General features: G+C 52.7%; 1 protein-coding gene across 2 annotated transcripts in view; it reads right to left on the minus strand.

The window, feature by feature from the left end:
• Positions 1 to 589: 589 nt before the first annotated feature.
• Positions 590 to 17,711, minus strand: part of TXNDC16 (thioredoxin domain containing 16) — a 58,047-nt gene continuing 40,925 nt past the window's right edge. For both annotated transcript variants that reach the window (XM_083435409.1, XM_083435410.1), the window contains exons 17-21: positions 14,887 to 14,971; positions 12,563 to 12,695; positions 4,382 to 4,542; positions 3,451 to 3,644; positions 590 to 1,522 (exon numbers count right to left, since the gene is read on the minus strand). In XM_083435409.1, the coding sequence (XP_083291535.1) occupies positions 1,221 to 1,522; positions 3,451 to 3,644; positions 4,382 to 4,542; positions 12,563 to 12,695; positions 14,887 to 14,971 (875 nt within the window). In that variant the 3' untranslated portion in view covers positions 590 to 1,220. The remainder of the gene's footprint in view (positions 1,523 to 3,450; positions 3,645 to 4,381; positions 4,543 to 12,562; positions 12,696 to 14,886; positions 14,972 to 17,711) is intronic.

Raw genomic sequence — 17,711 nt, forward strand, 5'->3', positions numbered from 1 at the left:
TTGCCAGTATGTGATTGAATCCCACCCAAAAACAGCAGCCGCCTGGAAGTGTCTACAGTCTAAGCTCTGTGAGGCAGGGACAGCTCAGTTGGTATAGCATGAAACTCTTCATCTCAAGGTCGTGGGTTCAAACCCCACACTGGGCAAAAGATTCCTGTATTGCAGGCGGTTGGTTGCCATTAATTTGATTCTGAATTGATTTTAGAATGAATTGATTTTAGAATGTATTTTAGTTAATTGCTTGTGATTTTATGTAAATTGTGTTACTTTTCCTGTTGTTAGCTGCTCTGAGCCCGGCTTCAGCTGGGGAGGGCGGGATATAAACAAAAAATTATTACAGTGGTACCTCGGGTTAAGTACTTAATTCATTCCGTAAGTCCCTTCTTAACCTGAAACTGTTCTTAACCTGAAGCACCACTTTAGCTAATGGGGCCTCCCGCTGCCGTTGCGCTGCCGGAGCACAATTTCTGTTCTCATCCTGAAGCAAAGTTCTTAACCTGCAGCACTATTTCTGGGTTAGTGGAATCTGTAACCTGAAGTGTACGTAACCAGAGGTACCACTGTATTTTTATTATTAATTATATTATTATTATTATTATTATTATTATTATTACATGACCTTTGAGGTCCCTTCCAACTCTACAATTCTACGAAAGCTTTGTGCAAGCAAATCAGAATGAGTTCTCGAGGAACAGCTTGCCGGGAGGAGCTGTAATTTCTCTCTCTCACACACACACACACATACACAAACCTTGCAAAACAAGGCTCCTCCTGGCTCCAGAACTCATGCTCATTTTGGAACAAAAGACCCCAAGAGTTTACAAATGATCTCTAAAAGACGGGCAGGAGGACACACAGGCCCTGGTGATGCTTCGAGAGACGTCAGCTGTCATCCTTCGGCGAAGAAGACAACACCAAGCTACCACCACTGAGGTCGCTATTTTCCATGTCCAAACATCCCAGAAAATGCTCCTTCACCTGCCCAGAGACTGAGAGGCCACAGTTCAGTGGTGGAACAATGTTTTGGTCACACAAGGGTCAAGGTTCCAGCCCTGGTACGGAAAGGACCATGCCCTGGCCATGGCCTGGGAGAAAAACCGGCAAATCTGAATACGGTCGTAGGTTAGAGCAGGATTCAGGGGCACCAATGAACCTCCAAGTGGACTACAACTCCCATCATCCCCGGCCACGCTGCCTGCTTCCGGAAAATCCAGCGAGTTTCACAGCTCTGCGTGACGTTTCGCCTGCTTCTCCCTCGCTGCCAGACGGGGAGCTGTTCCTCTCAGGTCCCCTCCAGTCGGCTGGTCTTTCTCCAGCTCAGATACGACGGAGTCTTCCGTGGGGTCCTCTCTTGCCATCCCCGGTGACGCCTTTCCTCTGGCGGGGCTTTCCTCCTCTTCCTTCTGGTAGCTTCCGCCGCTCCCCCGGCTGTAGATGGTAAATTCCGGCAGCGAGGGTTCCATCATGCTCAGGAAGTCGTAGGCGGGGAGGCGGGGCTTCCACTCGTCACCCGACAGGACGGCTGGGGGCGGGACAGGAAGAGCACATCGAAAAGTCAGGATAGCGCTTACTGTTGTGTTAACAGGTTCTGTTAGCGGAGAAATCGGAGGGCTCCCTTGGACAAAAAACAAGGACACCAGCCAGGAATACCAGAGCAAAACAGCAGCCAGTAGGCTTGGTCTTTATTGAAGACTGTCGTGACAGGACTCCCACCAGGTGGAACAAGATGGAAGCCCCCAACAAAAGAGCCCCCATTCACCACCTACGTTGGCTCCCTCGGCCAATAAAGCGAGATGAGCGCTGCAACCCCAGAGTCGCTCACGACCGGAACTAATGGTCAGGGGCCCCTTTACCTTAGCAACAGGGAGTCAGTAATGGGGATAGTGAGGCAAAAGACCCTGGGCCCAAGCACAAATACATATTCCATAAAGGTGCAAAGCCCTTCTTTCACACCCTGTGAAACATAAATGCGCAGAGTTTTTAAAAAAACTGGCTGGTCGGCCACAACGGCCGCCCGCCCGCAACTCCCGAGCCTCCCCCGATCAGTCAAAACAAAGAGGGAAGGGGGCACAGAATCATAGAGTTGGAAGAGACCACAAGGGCCATCGAATCCAACCCCCTGCCAAGCAGGAAACACCATCAGAGCACTCCTGACATCTGGTTGTCAAGCCTCTGCTTAAAGACCTCCAAAGAAGGAGACTCCACCACACTCCTTGGCAGCAAATTCCACTGTCGAACAGCTCTTACTGTCAGGAAGTTCTTCCTAAGGTTTAGGTGGAATCTTCTTTCTGGTAGTTTGGATCCATTGCTCCGTGTCCACTTCTCTGGAGCAGCAGAAAACAACCTTTCTTCCTCCTCTAGGTGACATCCTTTTCTATATTTGAACATGGCTATCATATCACCCCTTAACCTCCAGAAGATCTGTACTGCTGGACGTCCCTGGTTCCCCTTCAGTAGTGGCGGCAGCAGCAGCAGGGGGCAGCCCGGAGCCAGCCTAGTAGCGCAGTTGGCTCTGTCTGGCTTCAGGAGCTGCCCGCTGCCGTGGCGATCGCCATTTTTCCTCACTGGCAAGGAAAAATGGCGTGCGCCACGGCAGCAGGCAGCTCCTGAAGCCAGCCAGAGCTGAGGTTGCCGCTGCCATGTTTCCTGGGGACAGATTTGCAAATCTGGGAATGTTCCAGGGACGGAATTTGTCCGGGGACAGATTTGCAAATCCGGGGGCTGTCCCTGGGAACCGGGGACATCTGGTAACCCTATGCTAGAGAGCAGTTTTGCATGATCTCAGAATCCTTTTTAGTAAGCAACGTGACACGTTTGCTAGCAATAGCATGATTTCTTCACTGGGTGATTGTTATCATTTTTATTTTAGCATTACCAGTAAAAGCATCCTTTCAATGATTAGAATTTCCCAGTACGAGCGTAACTTCTCATAAGAGAAGTCAAGTTCTCAGCAATGATGGAGGACCTGTAAGCTTGGGGGAAAGAAATCCCAATGCAGATGGCATATTTTTTTTGGAGGGGGTGAAATCTCATCGTCAGAAGCACAGACGCAGACCAAAGAAGTCTGCTTCATGCTTTGTGAATTTTTTCCAGATCTCCTTCCGCTTTCGGGTGCCAACGACACTGAGCGCCAGCAGGAGGAGAGTCCAAGACGTACCGTATTTTTCGTTCTATAAGACGCACCAGACCACAAGACGCACCTAGTTTTGGGAGGAGGAAAACAAGGAAAAAAATATTCTGAATCTCAGAAGCCAGAACAGCAAGAGGGATCGCTGCGCAGCGAAAGCGGCAATCCCTCTTGCTGTTCTGGCTTCTGGGATAGCTGCGCAGCCCGCATTCGCTCCATAAGACGCACACACATTTCCCCTTACTTTTTAGGAGGGGAAAAGTGAGTCTTATAGAGCAAAAAATACGGTATTTGGTTAAGAAGGGACAACTTTGCATACTTACCGCTCGGAACTTCTTGGCCGGATTTCAGCTTTTTGATCCAAGCTAAGACGTTAGGTTCAGAAACCGACTGATCTGGTGGAAAAGCAAACACTTCTCCCCCAGAATGGAGGTTGATCCAGAGGAGAAGAGGCAGCGGAGGGAGGGAGCTCCCGAAATAGGCCTTTAGGATTCCTCTTCCTGCAGGGGTGTTTTTGCTGTGATAGGAAAAACCAGGAGATTAAATGATAGCACTTAGTGAGTGGAAAAGTAAACAGCTGCGCTCTAAAGAGGCACTTTGAAAGGACCCAGTCTGAGCTCCCTGTCAGATGCAGATGCCGTTAAACTGATTTCGATCTCCAAAAGCATTTGGGGTTGTTTTAAGCCGCAGGCTCAGGATCACGCAGGCCGCAGAAGGCGTTTGCCCTGGATTCTGGGAAACGGCACACTCTCGTGGTGTAAATGGATTCGTTAAAAACAAAGCAACAGCACAGAGAGTCAAATCTAAAAAACCTCTTGGGGTTAAAAGCTTTTAACTCACATGCGGAATAAAAAATAAGCAAATTCTAACTTGAGAAAGAGCCCAGCGACAACATATTAATCATTATTATTATTATTATTATTATTATTATTATTATTATTATTTAATTTGTATACTGCCTTACACCCGTAGATCTCAGGTCAGTTAAGATGGTAAAATTCATGTTAAATTGTTGTTTTAGGGGTTGTTTTTAAAAGTCTGGAACGGATTAATCCATTTTGCATTACTTTCTATGGGAAAGCGCGCCTTGGTTTTGGAACACATTGGTTTTGGAACGGACTTCTGGAACGGATGAAGTTTGGGAACCAAGGTACCACTGTACTACACTGAAATGTTTAAATGTTCCTTTGAGTGCCCTTGAATCTTCCCACTACACTTGCCACACCCTCGGAGAATCACTGAGACATTGCTTACAGGTTCATCCAGCAGGGAACGAACTCTTCCCGGTGCTCTTCTGTGGCCAAACGCCTCATTTCTCCTTCCTGGCTTTCAGCCAGGGCCCCATCGCTGAACAGGAGGAGCAAAGGTTTCTCCAGCTGGAAGTACTCTGGGAGGTTGCCCACTGTGATTTCCGGCTGCAAGAGGAATCAGTCGGTCAGTTTTATTGCACATAGCCAAAGGCTGCCGCAATGTACACAGAATGTATATACCGTATTTTTCGCTCTATAAGACGCACTTTCCCCCTCTCCTAAAAAGTACAGTGGTACCTGGGGTTACATACGCTTCAGGTTACAGACTCCGCTAACCCAGAAATCGTGCTTCAGGTTAAGAACTTTGCTTCAGGATGAGAGCAGAAATCGTGCTCCGGCGGCAAGGCGGCAGCAGGAGGCCCGTTTAGCTAAAGTGGTGCTTCAGATTAAGAACAGTTTCAGGTTAAGAACAGACCTCCGAAACGAATTAAGTACTTAACCCGAGGCACCACTGTATACTGAATGGATACAAAGAACTTAAAACATTTATATTATCGGGACATTACCTACTCTAAACAGAGCTATAAAAGTACCTTAATATACAAATTAAGACATTAAACAATAAAATTTATAAGCTAAAATTATCACATGGCCACTAATATATTAAAAAAGAATGCTAATTAATACAATGTGTAATTATATTCGGAGTTTGGTGATTATCAAAGATAGAATATAGGTTGTTGCAGATAGGGTCAAATATATTTATCCCCTTTACAGTTGGTGACTATCCTGGATACATAATTTGCTCTAATTTTCCTAGCAGCAGTTGCATGGAGTGCTACACACCAGGTCACATACTTATCTATGTCTGCGAGCAGATATAAAATCATGTCAGAGGGGTTCTGGCCAGGGGACCTTGTGTGCTGGTCCCGGGGGTAAAGTACCTTGGGTGTAGCAAAGTCCACACGAAGAGGGGCAAGGTCCGAGGCAGAGTGCCGGGCGGTGAACAGGAACGCTGGAACAGGAGGCTGTGCAGGGAACAGGTACACCGGATGGTCGGGAACAGGAGGCCGAGCAGGGAACAGGAGTACCGGATAGTCAGGAACAGGAGGCCGAGCAGGGATCAAGAACGCAGGAAGGTCCGAAGCCAACAACGACGTTGCTCCCGCAACCTGGGGCCGGGCTGACTGGGCTTTTATCCTCTTCTAAGGCCAGGGGCGGTCCCGGCCCCCAGGAGCCCCGCCTCCCCTGGCCTTAAGGCGAGCACTCCTCCTGGGGGCAACCAGTTCCCTTCGCCTCTCTGCTCTAAACCTCTGCAGATCAGGAGAGGCCGAAGGGTTACTGGGCCCTGGAGGAGGCTCACCTGTGGCCACTGAGTCGTCAAGCCTCTCTGGGGCCAGAAGGGCTTCACCTGGGGCCAGCTCCTGATGCACTGCCACAGGTGCAGGCTCTTCAGCATCTAGGCCTGGCCCCAGTTCAGCCGGCCCTGGAGGCGGGGACTCCTGTGCAGGCCGGGATTCCTCTGTTTCATCCTCCGAATCGGAATCCCAGGCCATCACACCATCCCCCCTCCCAGGCCCCCCCCTCAACCGAGGGTCCGGACCCGGCTTGCCGGGGTACGTCGCATGGAACTCTCGGAGGCAGGCAGGTGCGTGGACGTTGGCCGCTGGTTCCCAGGAACGGTCCTCCGGTCCGTACCCCTTCCAGTCAATGAGATACTGCAGCTTCCCCCTGCGGTATCGGGAGTCCAGGATGCGTTCCACCTCGTACTCAGGCTCTCCCCGAACCAACACTGGCTGCGGTCGGGGACGGTTCGGGTGGAACTCGTCGGGTGGGGCCACCGGACTCAAAAGGGACCTGTGGAAGACCGGGTGAACCTTCAGGGTTGCGGGTAACCGGAGACGAAATGCCACAGGAGAGACTTGGTCTACGATAGGGAACGGGCCGGTGAAGCGGGCGTCCAACTTCCGCGAAGGTCGAGAGGGGTGGAGGTGGCGAGTGGAGAGCCAAACCAGGTCACCGACGCGAAGTTCCGGCCCCACCTGGCGGTGGCGGTCGGCCTGGGCCTTGTACGCTTCCTTGGCCTGGTGCAGTTGCTCCACCAAAAGCTGTTGCTGGGACTGGAGCTCTTGAAGCCACTCCGTCACCGCCGGGACTGCGGATGTCGGCAGCACCTCTGGAAACAGCCGTGGATGATAACCATAACTGGCCTGGAACGGGGTCTGCTGGGTGGACGCATTCACCGCGTTATTGTAGGCGAACTCCGCCAATGCCAGGTGGTCGACCCAGTCATCCTGCTGGTAGCTGCAGTAACACCGGAGGTACTGCTCCAGCACCGCGTTCGCCCGTTCCGTCTGGCCATCGGTCTGTGGGTGGTAGGCTGACGAGAGGCAGACCTCCGTCCCGAGGGTCCGGTGTAGTGCTTGCCAGAACCGGGATGTGAACTGAACGCCCCGGTCGGACACCACGCGCTCAGGTAGGCCATGCAGGCGGAAGACATGCTGAAGGTACAGCTGAGCAGTTTCCTTGGCTGTGGGTACAGATGGACAGGGAGCGCAGTGCACCATCTTGGTGAAATGGTCGGAGAAAACCAGAAGGCAGGTACAGCCACGAGACGAGGGTAAGTCCACTACAAAGTCCAACGAAACCGTGTGCCAAGGGTGCGGTGGAACTGGCAATGGCTGAAGTAGGCCGGGGGGTCGCCCGGTAGGTCCCTTGGCGCGCCGGCAGACATCACAACCAGCAACGTAGCGAGCCACGTCAGCCTTCAGGCGGGGCCACCAAAACTCTCGACTGACCAGATGGGTGGTCCGATACCGTCCAAAGTGCCCCGCTGCTGGGGCATCATGGGCCATCCGGAGAACCTCCAGCCGTAGTGGCCCTGGCGGGATGTACAAACGACCGTGGTGCAGCAGAAGGCCCTGATGCAGGACCAGCCCCGGATACTGTGGGCTGGACCCTTCAGCCAGCTCCCGGAGTCGTTCCTGGGCCCAAGCGTCGACCCGCTGCTGTTCCCGCACCCGAACCTGCAGTGGCTGCGCCTCCTGGGTGGCCAGGAATGCAGCCGGAGGTAGGATCGTGGTGGGTTCTGCTTGCTGTACCGTGTCTGCGTTGTCGTCAGGTTTCCGGGACAGGGCATCCGCCTTCTGATTCTGAGAGCTAGGGATGTAGCGGATCCGGAACTGGAACCGGGAAAAGAACAACGCCCACCGGATCTGTCTTTGGTTCAGCTTGCGGGTGGTCTGGAGGTACTCCAGGTTCCGGTGGTCGGTTCTCACCTCCACCGGATGTCGTGCCCCCTCAAGATGGTGGCGCCAGACCTCAAAGGCTACCTTGATGGCCAGTAGTTCCCGCTCCCACACAGTATAGTTACGCTCCGCTGGTAGGAGCTGGCGGGAATAGAAGGCACAGGGTAAGAGTGGCGCTTCAGGACCAATCTGTTGAGACAAGACGGCACCGAGAGCCGTACTGGAAGCGTCGGTCTCCACCACAAAGGGTCGAGAGGGGTCAGGATGTTGTAAGATTGGTGCCCTCTGGAAACAGGCCTTCAACCCCTGAAACGCCTCCTCTGCCTCCTTGTCCCAGGAAAACGGCGTCTTTGGGCGCAGTAGCCGGGTCAACGGGGTGGTGCGATGAGCATAATCAGCGATGAAGGTCCGGTAGTAATTGGCGAACCCCAGGAAACGCTGTAGGTCCTTGCGGTTCCGGGGTGCCGCCCATTCTTGAACCGCTGTCACCTTCCCCGGGTCCATTTGCACCCCATCTGGAGAGAGCCGGTGACCAAGGAAGTCCACAGTCCGCTGATGGAACTCGCACTTGCTGAGCTTCGCGTACAAACGGTGCTCACGCAAGCGCTGCAGCACGGTCCGGACATGCCCCTCATGGCGAGCCGGGTCACGGGAGTAAATCAGTATGTCATCCAAATACACCACCACGTACTTGTCTAACAGGTCCTGAAACACGTGGTTGATGTAGCGTTGAAACACAGCAGGCGCGTTGCACAAACCGAAAGGCATAACCAAATATTCGAACTGCCCGTACCGGGTCCCAAACGCTGTCTTCCACTCATCCCCGGCTCGGATCCGAATCAAGTTGTAGGCCCCCCGGAGGTCCAGCTTGGTGAACACCTGTGCCCCTTGCACCCGCTCCAGCAGCTCCGAGATAAGGGGCAAGGGGTACCGGTCTGGGACGGTAATTTTGTTCAGGGCTCGGTAATCATGGCAAGGGCGGAGTTCCCCACATTTCTTCTTAACAAAAAGCACCGGCGCCGCGGTGGGCGAGGTGGAAGGCCTAATGAACCCACGCTCCAGGTTCTTGCGCAAGAAGTCCTGCAAAGCCTCGCGCTCTGGCTCTGTTAGGGAATATAAGCGACTCACTGGTAAAGGCGCTCCGGGTTGGAGGTCTATGCCGCAGTCAAAAGGCCGATGCGGCGGCAGCTGGTCTGCCCCCCGTTCCTCGAACACGTCCTGGTAGTCCTGGTACACGGCTGGGGGCGTGGGTGCTGCCTCCTCTGAGGGCGCGGCCGCCAGCGTTCCGGATTGAGCATGGGAACATGGGTCTGGGAAGTGCACGGTCCGTTTGACCCAGTCAATCTGAACGTTGTGGGCCTCCAGCCAGTCCATCCCGAGCACCAGGGGGAAGCGGGGCATAGAGGCAATGTCCAAAGTTCGCAACTCCCGGTGCTGCTGGAGACACAGGACCAGAGGCTGGGTCTCCTGAGTAACGGCACCTGAACGCAGAAGTCGTCCGTCAATCGCTTCCACCTGGACCGGTACTGGCTTGTTCCGAAGTGGCACCTGATGATGGGCGGCAAAAGCAGCGTCCATATAGGAGCGGGTTGCCCCTGAATCTACCAAAGCATGGGTGAGGATCCAGGGCCCACCTGGAGGGTATAAACGTACCGAAACCATAAGATGTTGCAAGTCCATTGGTGCGGGCCCATTCTGTACGGTTTGGGACCCCCGGTAGCTAGGGCCATCAGCTACTGGGGTTGGCGGTTTCCCTGCGGCTGGCGTTTCTCAGGGCAGGACCGAGCGAAGTGTCCACTTCCGCCACAGTAAAGACAGAGATTTCCATCCCGACGCCGCGCCTTCTCTGCGGGGGAAAGGCGTGGCCGCACTGCCCCGAGCTGCATAGGCTCCTCCGTTAAATCAGTTGTGACCGTGGGGCTGCCGGAAAAAGCTGGTGCCGTGAACTGGAAGTGTCGGCGACCCCGGGCCTGACGACGATCCTCCAACCGGTCGCCTATTTGTAGACTCCGTTGAATGAGAGTGTCCAGCGTGGTGGGGCGTTCCATTGTGGCCAACTGGTCCAGTACCTCGTCCGAAAGCCCTTCGAGATACTGGTCCCGCAGTGCCGAGTCATTCCAGGTCAAGTCCTGTGCCAACAGCCGGAACTCCGTGGTATATGTGGCCACCGTGGACTTGCCCTGTTTCAAATGCCGAATCGCCCGGTTGGCTTGACTCTCTTTCTGGGGGTTGCCGAACGCGGCCTCCAAACGATTGCAAAACCCCGTATAGTCTGCCAGCAAGGGGGAGTCTTGCCTGAGTAGCGGCAACGCCCACTTGGCCGCCTGGTCCTTTAACAAGCTAATCAAAAAGTGCACCTTGGTACGGTCGTCAGGAAAGTTCCGGGCTCGCCCCTGAATATACAGTTTGGCCTGGGCCAGGAACATGGGAAAGCTGGCCGGGGCTCCATCAAATTTCTCAGGCAAAGCCACTGGGTACTTGCCCGGAGCCGGGGCGTCGGCCCCAGAAGCCGGTAGGGCTTCCAAGCGTTGCTGAAGTGCCTCAACCGCGTCACTGAGCTGCTGCACGGTGTGAGACAAGGCCTGGTTCTCCTGGGCCAAAGCCACCAGTGCAGCCGCCTGTTCAGCCATGGCCTCTGGCTCTTCCCGAACGCACCCCGACGAAGGGGGAGTGCGGGAGGTGGCGGGAGCAAACTGTGCTGGTCCCGGGGGTAAAGTACCTTGGGTGTAGCAAAGTCCACACGAAGAGGGGCAAGGTCCGAGGCAGAGTGCCGGGCGGTGAACAGGAACGCTGGAACAGGAGGCTGTGCAGGGAACAGGTACACCGGATGGTCGGGAACAGGAGGCCGAGCAGGGAACAGGAGTACCGGATAGTCAGGAACAGGAGGCCGAGCAGGGATCAAGAACGCAGGAAGGTCCGAAGCCAACAACGACGTTGCTCCCGCAACCTGGGGCCGGGCTGACTGGGCTTTTATCCTCTTCTAAGGCCAGGGGCGGTCCCGGCCCCCAGGAGCCCCGCCTCCCCTGGCCTTAAGGCGAGCACTCCTCCTGGGGGCAACCAGTTCCCTTCGCCTCTCTGCTCTAAACCTCTGCAGATCAGGAGAGGCCGAAGGGTTACTGGGCCCTGGAGGAGGCTCACCTGTGGCCACTGAGTCGTCAAGCCTCTCTGGGGCCAGAAGGGCTTCACCTGGGGCCAGCTCCTGATGCACTGCCACAGGTGCAGGCTCTTCAGCATCTAGGCCTGGCCCCAGTTCAGCCGGCCCTGGAGGCGGGGACTCCTGTGCAGGCCGGGATTCCTCTGTTTCATCCTCCGAATCGGAATCCCAGGCCATCACACCTTGTCATTATAGGTGCTAAAAATCGTTCTCTTGCTTCATTATATAAGGGGCAGCGCATGATATAATGCATAAGGTCCTCTACTTCAGGACATCCCCTAATGCAAATACGTTCGTTTGCTGGTATGCCTCTGTGTCTCCCATCTCTATAAGCAGAGTTTATTCATAGAATCATAGAGTTGGAAGAGACCACAAGGGCCATCGAATCCAACCCCCTGCCAAGCAGGAAACACCATCAGAGCACTCCTGACATATGGTTGTCAAGCCTCTGCTTAAAGACCTCCAAAGAAGGAGACTCCACCACATTCCTTGGCCGCAAATTCCACTGCCGAACAGCTCTTACTGTCAGGAAGTTCTTCCTAATGTTTAGGTGGAATCTTCTTTCTTGCAGTTTGGATCCATTGCTCCGTGTCCGCTTCTCTGGAGCAGCAGAAAACAACCTTTCTCCCTCCTCTAGGTGACATCCTTTTATATATTTGAACATGGCTATCATATTGCATTTAAGTGTAACTCTGTAAAAGCTTTCCAAAGTTGTGCAAAAGTTAATTCATTAAAATAAGATGTATGTTCATTGGCCTCTCTAAGTTTAAAATACAATGGGGCGCATGTAGATGTGCACATAGAGTTTAGATAGTTTTTAGTTGCCACTGCCCTTATGCTTCATTTAAAGGTATTTTTCTGGGAATATAAGGGAAGTTCTTTTATCTCGGTCACTGAAAGGTCATATTTGCCCATCAGTTGGGCACATAGCTGTCAAGCGTCCCTTATTTGGCGGGACAGTCCCTTATCCCAGCGCCATGTCCCGCTGCTGTCCCGGATTGATGATGTCCCTTAAATTTCCCGGGTGTCAAAGGAAGCAGCTCCTCTCCCTCCCTCCCGGCCGGCCAGGGAGGAGGGAGGCTCCAACTGTGTTGCTTGGCTGCGTTGCTCACCCAATAAGGAGTCTAAGAACGACTGGGGGTGGAGCTTGCATGCCTTGTGCCGCTCAAATCAGCCGCGTTGCCTGGGGACACGCCTTTGCTCAGCGCTTCCCAGCGGAGAGGTGACGGTGGTTTTCCTTGCTGCATCTCCTTTGCCGGGTTGCTGCGCTGTGGGAACCACCGCTTGAGGCTTCGTTTGGCTGCTGGCTGGGCTTTCTGCCTTTGGCTCGGAGGGGCTCAGAAGTTGAATATACCTGTGCCCGGAAAATCCCTTATTTTGGCTGCTGATCCCTTATTTTGGAGGCTGCTGGTCCCTTATTTTCAAATATGTAAGTTGACAGCTACGGTTGGGCAGCGTGATGCACCCAGTTTTTAAGGGGTAATCCATTCGAAAGCTCAATCAGGCATTTTTTTGGTAGCCTAGTGTTGTCCTCTAAACCAGTAACAGAGAATGCTTTGATCTATTTGGCTCCCTAGCAACAGGAATCAGAGAAAAGTGTAGAGTTGGAAAGGAACTAAAAGGTCATCCAGCCTGACCCCGTGCAATGCAGGAATCGCAGGAGAGGAGTGGGCGGGCAGACGGGACAAATATTACAAGGGAAGGAAGGGGTGCCAGATCCGAATCCGAAAAAAGGAGCTCTGCATCTTTAACGCTGAGATCAGAAGCAGAAAAAGGTGCTTACAAAGGTTTCCAGTATTGCACGGCGGATAACTTCAACCACGTCTTGCACGCTGAACTTTGAGAGCTGGATGACCGTCCTCGCCTTGGGCCTAGCCAGCAGCAGAGCTGGAAGGGGCGCCTTGTATTTATGGGACCTGGGAGGAAAAGACAGAAAGAAACACATCTCAAAAACTCTTTTGAAGATACAGCCGTCCCCCGATTAAAGGAATCTCAGCCAAATCATCGCACAAGCTTTTTACAGCTGGTGTATCAATTACCGTACTTTTCGCTCTATAGGACGCACCTTGTTTTAGAGGAAGAGAACAAGAAAAATTCTCCCCCTCTCTGCGCAGCGCCCCTTCAGCGAAGCGGCAGGAAAAACGGAGCCCCTTCCATTTCTCCTGCCGCTTCACTGAAGGGGTGCTGCACAGAGAGGGGGAGAATTTTCTTTTTCTTGTTCTATCCCTCTAAAACAAGGTGCGTTCAGTGCGTTCAAGGTGCGTTCAGTCGCCTTCAGTGAAGGCAACCCAAAGCCTCCAGAGCGCAGCGGGAACTCCCGCTGCACTCAGAAGGCTTCCGGCGGCTACCTTGGAAGCCTGGTGAGTGAGAGGGGTCAGTACGCACTGACCCCTCTCACTCTCCAGGCTTCAGTGAAGGCAACCTGAAGCCTCAGGAGCGCGACGGGAGTTCCCACTGGGCTCCAGAGCCTTCGGGTTCCTTTCAAACTGCTCTTTGGGGCTGGCGCCAGCCCCAAAGAGCAGGTCGGGGAGCCTTCCCGCTGCTCCCCGAGCTTGTGGGGCTGGGGGGGGGGGAAGCGCTGCTTTCCCCCACCGCCAGCCTCAAAGACCAGGTCGGGGCTGGCGGGGAAGCCCGGGTCCCCCCCAACCCCATGGACCACACATTCACTCCATAAGACACACAGACATTTCCCCTTAGATTTTAAGAGAGGAAAAGTGTGTCTTATGGAGCGAAAAATACGGTATGTTGGCCGACAGTCAGCCAATATAAACAAATGAAACAATACTTTTTTGAAGGAAAAATGCACACATTGTTTTCGGGTAACGGATACCGTCCGCCTTGGTAGCTCAATCGGTAGAGCGTGAGACTCTTAATCCCAGGGTCGTGGGTTCGAAACCCGTGTTGGGGCCCTCTCCAACACCACAGTTCTGTGATTCTGTGTCACAGCAAGCATCTCAGAAAAGGCGTGTATTTATTTTTCCCTTTCTCCAAGGACCTCAGCACAGCCCTCACGTTCTCTCTGCCCAGCCCTCATTTCATCGCCACAACAATCCTGTGAGGTAGGGCAGGTTAGGCTGAGAGATGGCAGCTGCCAGACCTAAACTGCCCTATGAGCTTCGCAGGTGAGTGAGGATCTCTCCCGCAGTTTGGACAGACTCATATTTGTAGCTTCGAGAACACTGTCCAACCATCTCGTCCTCTGTCGTCCCCTTCTCCTTGTGCCCTCCATCTTTCCCAACATCAGGGTCTTTTCCAGGGAGTCTTCTCTTCTCATGAGGTGGCCAAAGTATTGGAGCCTCAGCTTCAGGATCTGTCCTTTTGTGACTGCTGTCACCATCTGCAGTGATCATGGAGCCCAAGAAAGTAAAATCTCTCACTGCTTCCATTTCCTCCCCTTCTATTTGCCAGGAGGTGATGGGACCAGTGGCCATGATCTTCGTTTTTTTGATGTTGAGCTTCAGACCATATTTTGCGCTCTCCTCTTTCACCCTCATTAAAAGGTTCTTTAATTCCTCCTCACTTTCTGCCGTCAATGTTGTGTCATCTGCATATCTGAGGTTGTTGATATTTCTTACGGCAATCTTAATTCCGGCTAGGGATTCATCCAGCCCAGCTTTTCACATAATGAATTCTGCATATAAGTTAAATAAGCAGGGAGACAATATACAGCCTTGTCCTGGATGATACAGCACTCCAACTCCCATCAGCACCAGACAGCATGGCTGACAGACATGGATGATGGGAGTTGTAGTCCAACAACAACTTCGGATGGGGGCACATGTTTCCCTATCTCTGCTCTAGCCACTAGGTGGCAGAGTTTGCAATGGCTGGTCTCGACTAGGGGTCGGGCAAGGTGGGCCAGACTGCACGTGCGCGCGATTTCCAGCGCCTGCACAGACGCGATTTCCAGCGTCACAGAAGTGAGTCACCGCGCAGCGCTGCACCAGTTTAGCGCAGCTTGCGGGGACTCGCCGAGCGGGCGGCTCGGTTTGGGGGCCGCTGGGGGGCCGGTTAAACGACCCCCGTGGGCTGCCTTAAGTTGACGACCCCTGGTCTAGACCGAGTGTGTTGCTCAACAAGTTCAGAGCAAGCTAGCAATCCACCTACAAAATCTGGACATCCTCTTCGTGATAGATTCCTGTTGTGACGTAGCCACTGAGGACTCTCCCGGCTCCAACGAAAGCTTCTCTTGCTGTAAAAACAGATAACCCAGTCTGTAAATCATTGAATGACAGAAGTGTAGGATTAGAAGGGAACCCAAAGGTCATCCAATCCAACCCCCCCCACACACACACACAATGCAGGAATGTCGGCTAAATATACGGGAACAAGCAGAAGCTCTTGAAGCACCAGAGGATTCATAGAATCATAGAGTTGGAAGAGACCACACGGGCCATCGAGTCCAACCCCCTGCCAAGCAGGAAACACCATCAGAGCACTCCTGACATATGGTTGTCAAGCCTCTGCTTAAAGACCTCCAAAGAAGGAGACTCCACCACACTCCTTGGCAGCAAATTCCACTGTCGAACAGCTCTTACTGTCAGGAAGTTCTTCCTAATGTTTAGGTGGAATCTTCTTTCTTGTAGTTTGGATCCATTGCTCCGTGTCCGCTTCTCTGGAGCAGCAGAAAACAACCTTTCTCCCTCCTCTATGTGACATCCTTTTATATATTTGAACATGGCTATCGTATCACCCCTTAACCTCCAGAAGATCTGTACTGCTGGACGTCCCTGGTTCCTCTTCAGTAGTGGCGGCAGCAGCACCAGTTTGTCAGTGTCCTTCTTGAACTGTGGTGCCCAGAACTGGACACAGTACTACAGGTGAAGTCTGACCAGAGCAGAATTCAAATGCACAGAGGTCCAGTTCAGAGGTTTTTCTCTCCCTGGTATCAGCTAAGTCCTCTGTTGTAAACAAAAATTGCCCCTTACCCTTATGGGTAAGAGCCCATATAGAGTCCTTACATAGGTTCCCTATTGGTAGGAGAGAGTAACAGAGGCCAACCAGAGAATATTGAGAAGCAAAGCAGCTAGTAAGCCTGATCTTTATTGATCTGTTGCAACAGGGTGTTCCCCTCAAACGCAGGAAAGGAGGAGGAACCCAGAAAAATGGCGCGCAAAGCCTTATAAAGACATTTTAAATTCCCTGCCCTGGAGCTGAAGACCACCCCTCCATACATCATACATACATCACAGAAGGAGTGAAACCCAAGACCACCACCCACATACCTACATCACAGAAAGGGCGGTCTACAGGAAATCTGAGTGCTTTGTTTACCTCCTGTCTGCCAGGTTACCTGTTTAATGGTCACTTGATTGGATTGCCTGGGGAGCCTGGCCAGTCTTTTGCAATGACAAATACTTAGTTCCTGAGCCAGGTCACAGGCTCACACCCTATTCAAATGCAGACATGCCCTTAAGACAGGATTTGTGAAGGAAAAGACAATGGGGAGGCTTTTCCATTTTGACCTTGCAGAGAAAACATTTGGTCAGTTTGGGAATCAAAATGGTTCCAGGTCGGTCTTCCTGTGCTGATCTATGTACGTGCTTGGTTGGTACACTTATGAACATTTAACATATGTCTAAGACCATAAAATTCCTATCACACCCCCTTCCCTTTAATGCTTTTCTCATTATTATTTTTTTGCAGATAATTAATTATCAGATGAAATCAGAACAGGTTTGCTGGTGTTTATCCTGGAGAAAGCATAATCCAATAGGTTTATCGCTTTGTGGCAAAACGCAGACCTCGCCTCGAGAGACGAAAGCTCCCTGTCTCCCGTTGTATATCATGTCAGAGCCTAATGATAAGGCTCAGCACCCTGCAATTAGACAGAGGCCACCTTACAGATGCTCCTTTTTATTGTCCAATCATTATGATTTGCATAATCCTGACAAGACAGAAGTACTGTTTTTGGGGAACAGGGGGCGGGTGGGTGTGGGGGATTCCCTGGTCCTGAATGGGGTGACTGTGCCCCTGAAGGACCAGGTGCGCAGCCTGGGAGTCATTTTGGACTCACAGCTGTCCACAGAGGCGCAGGTCAGTTCTGTGTCCAGGGCAGCTCCATCTGGGATGCAGGATGAGACCCTCCCTGCCCGCGGACTGTCTCACCAGAGTGGTGCATGCTCTGGTTATCTCCCGCTTGGACTACTGCAATGCGCTCTATGTGGGGCTACCTTTGAAAGTGACCCGGTAACTGCAATTAATCCAGAATGCGGCAGCTAGACTGGGGACTGGGAGCGGCCGCCGGGACCACATAACACCGGTTCTGAGAGATCTGCTTTGGCTCCCAGTACGTTTCCGAGCACAATTCAAAGTGTTGGTGCTGACCTTTAAAGCCCTCAACAGCCTCGGTCCTGTATACCTGAAGGAGCGTCTCCACCCCCATCGTTCAGCCCGGACACTGAGGTCCAGCGCTGAGGGCCTTCTGGTGGTTCCCTCCCTGGGAGAAGTGAGGTTACAGGGAACCAGGCAGAGGGCCTTCTTGGCAGTGGCTCCCACCCTATGGAACACCCTCCCTTCAGATGTGAGGGAAATAAGTACTGTATTTTTTGCTCTATAAGACTTACTTTTTCCCTCCTAAAAAGTAAGGGGAAATGTGTGAGCGTCTTATGGAGTGAATGCAGGCTGCGCAGCTATCACAGAAGCAAGAACAGCAAGAGGGATTGTTGCTTTCAGTGCGCAGCGATCCCTCTTGCTGTTCTGGCTTCTGAGATTCAGAATATTTTTTTTCTTGTTTTCCTCCTCCAAAAACTAGGTGCGCCTTGTGGTCTGGTGCGTCTTATAGAGCGAAAAATATGGTAGCTATCCTATCTTTAAAAGACATCTGAAGGCAGCCCAGTTTAGGGAAGTTTTCAATATTTAATGCTGTAGTGTTTTTGACATTTGATTGGGAGCCGCCCAGAGTGGCTGGGGAAACTCAGCCAGATGGGCGG

This window comes from Podarcis tiliguerta (genome assembly GCF_965153285.1).
Source record: "Podarcis tiliguerta genome assembly, chromosome: 1".
NCBI classification, from domain to species: Eukaryota; Metazoa; Chordata; class Lepidosauria; order Squamata; family Lacertidae; genus Podarcis; species Podarcis tiliguerta.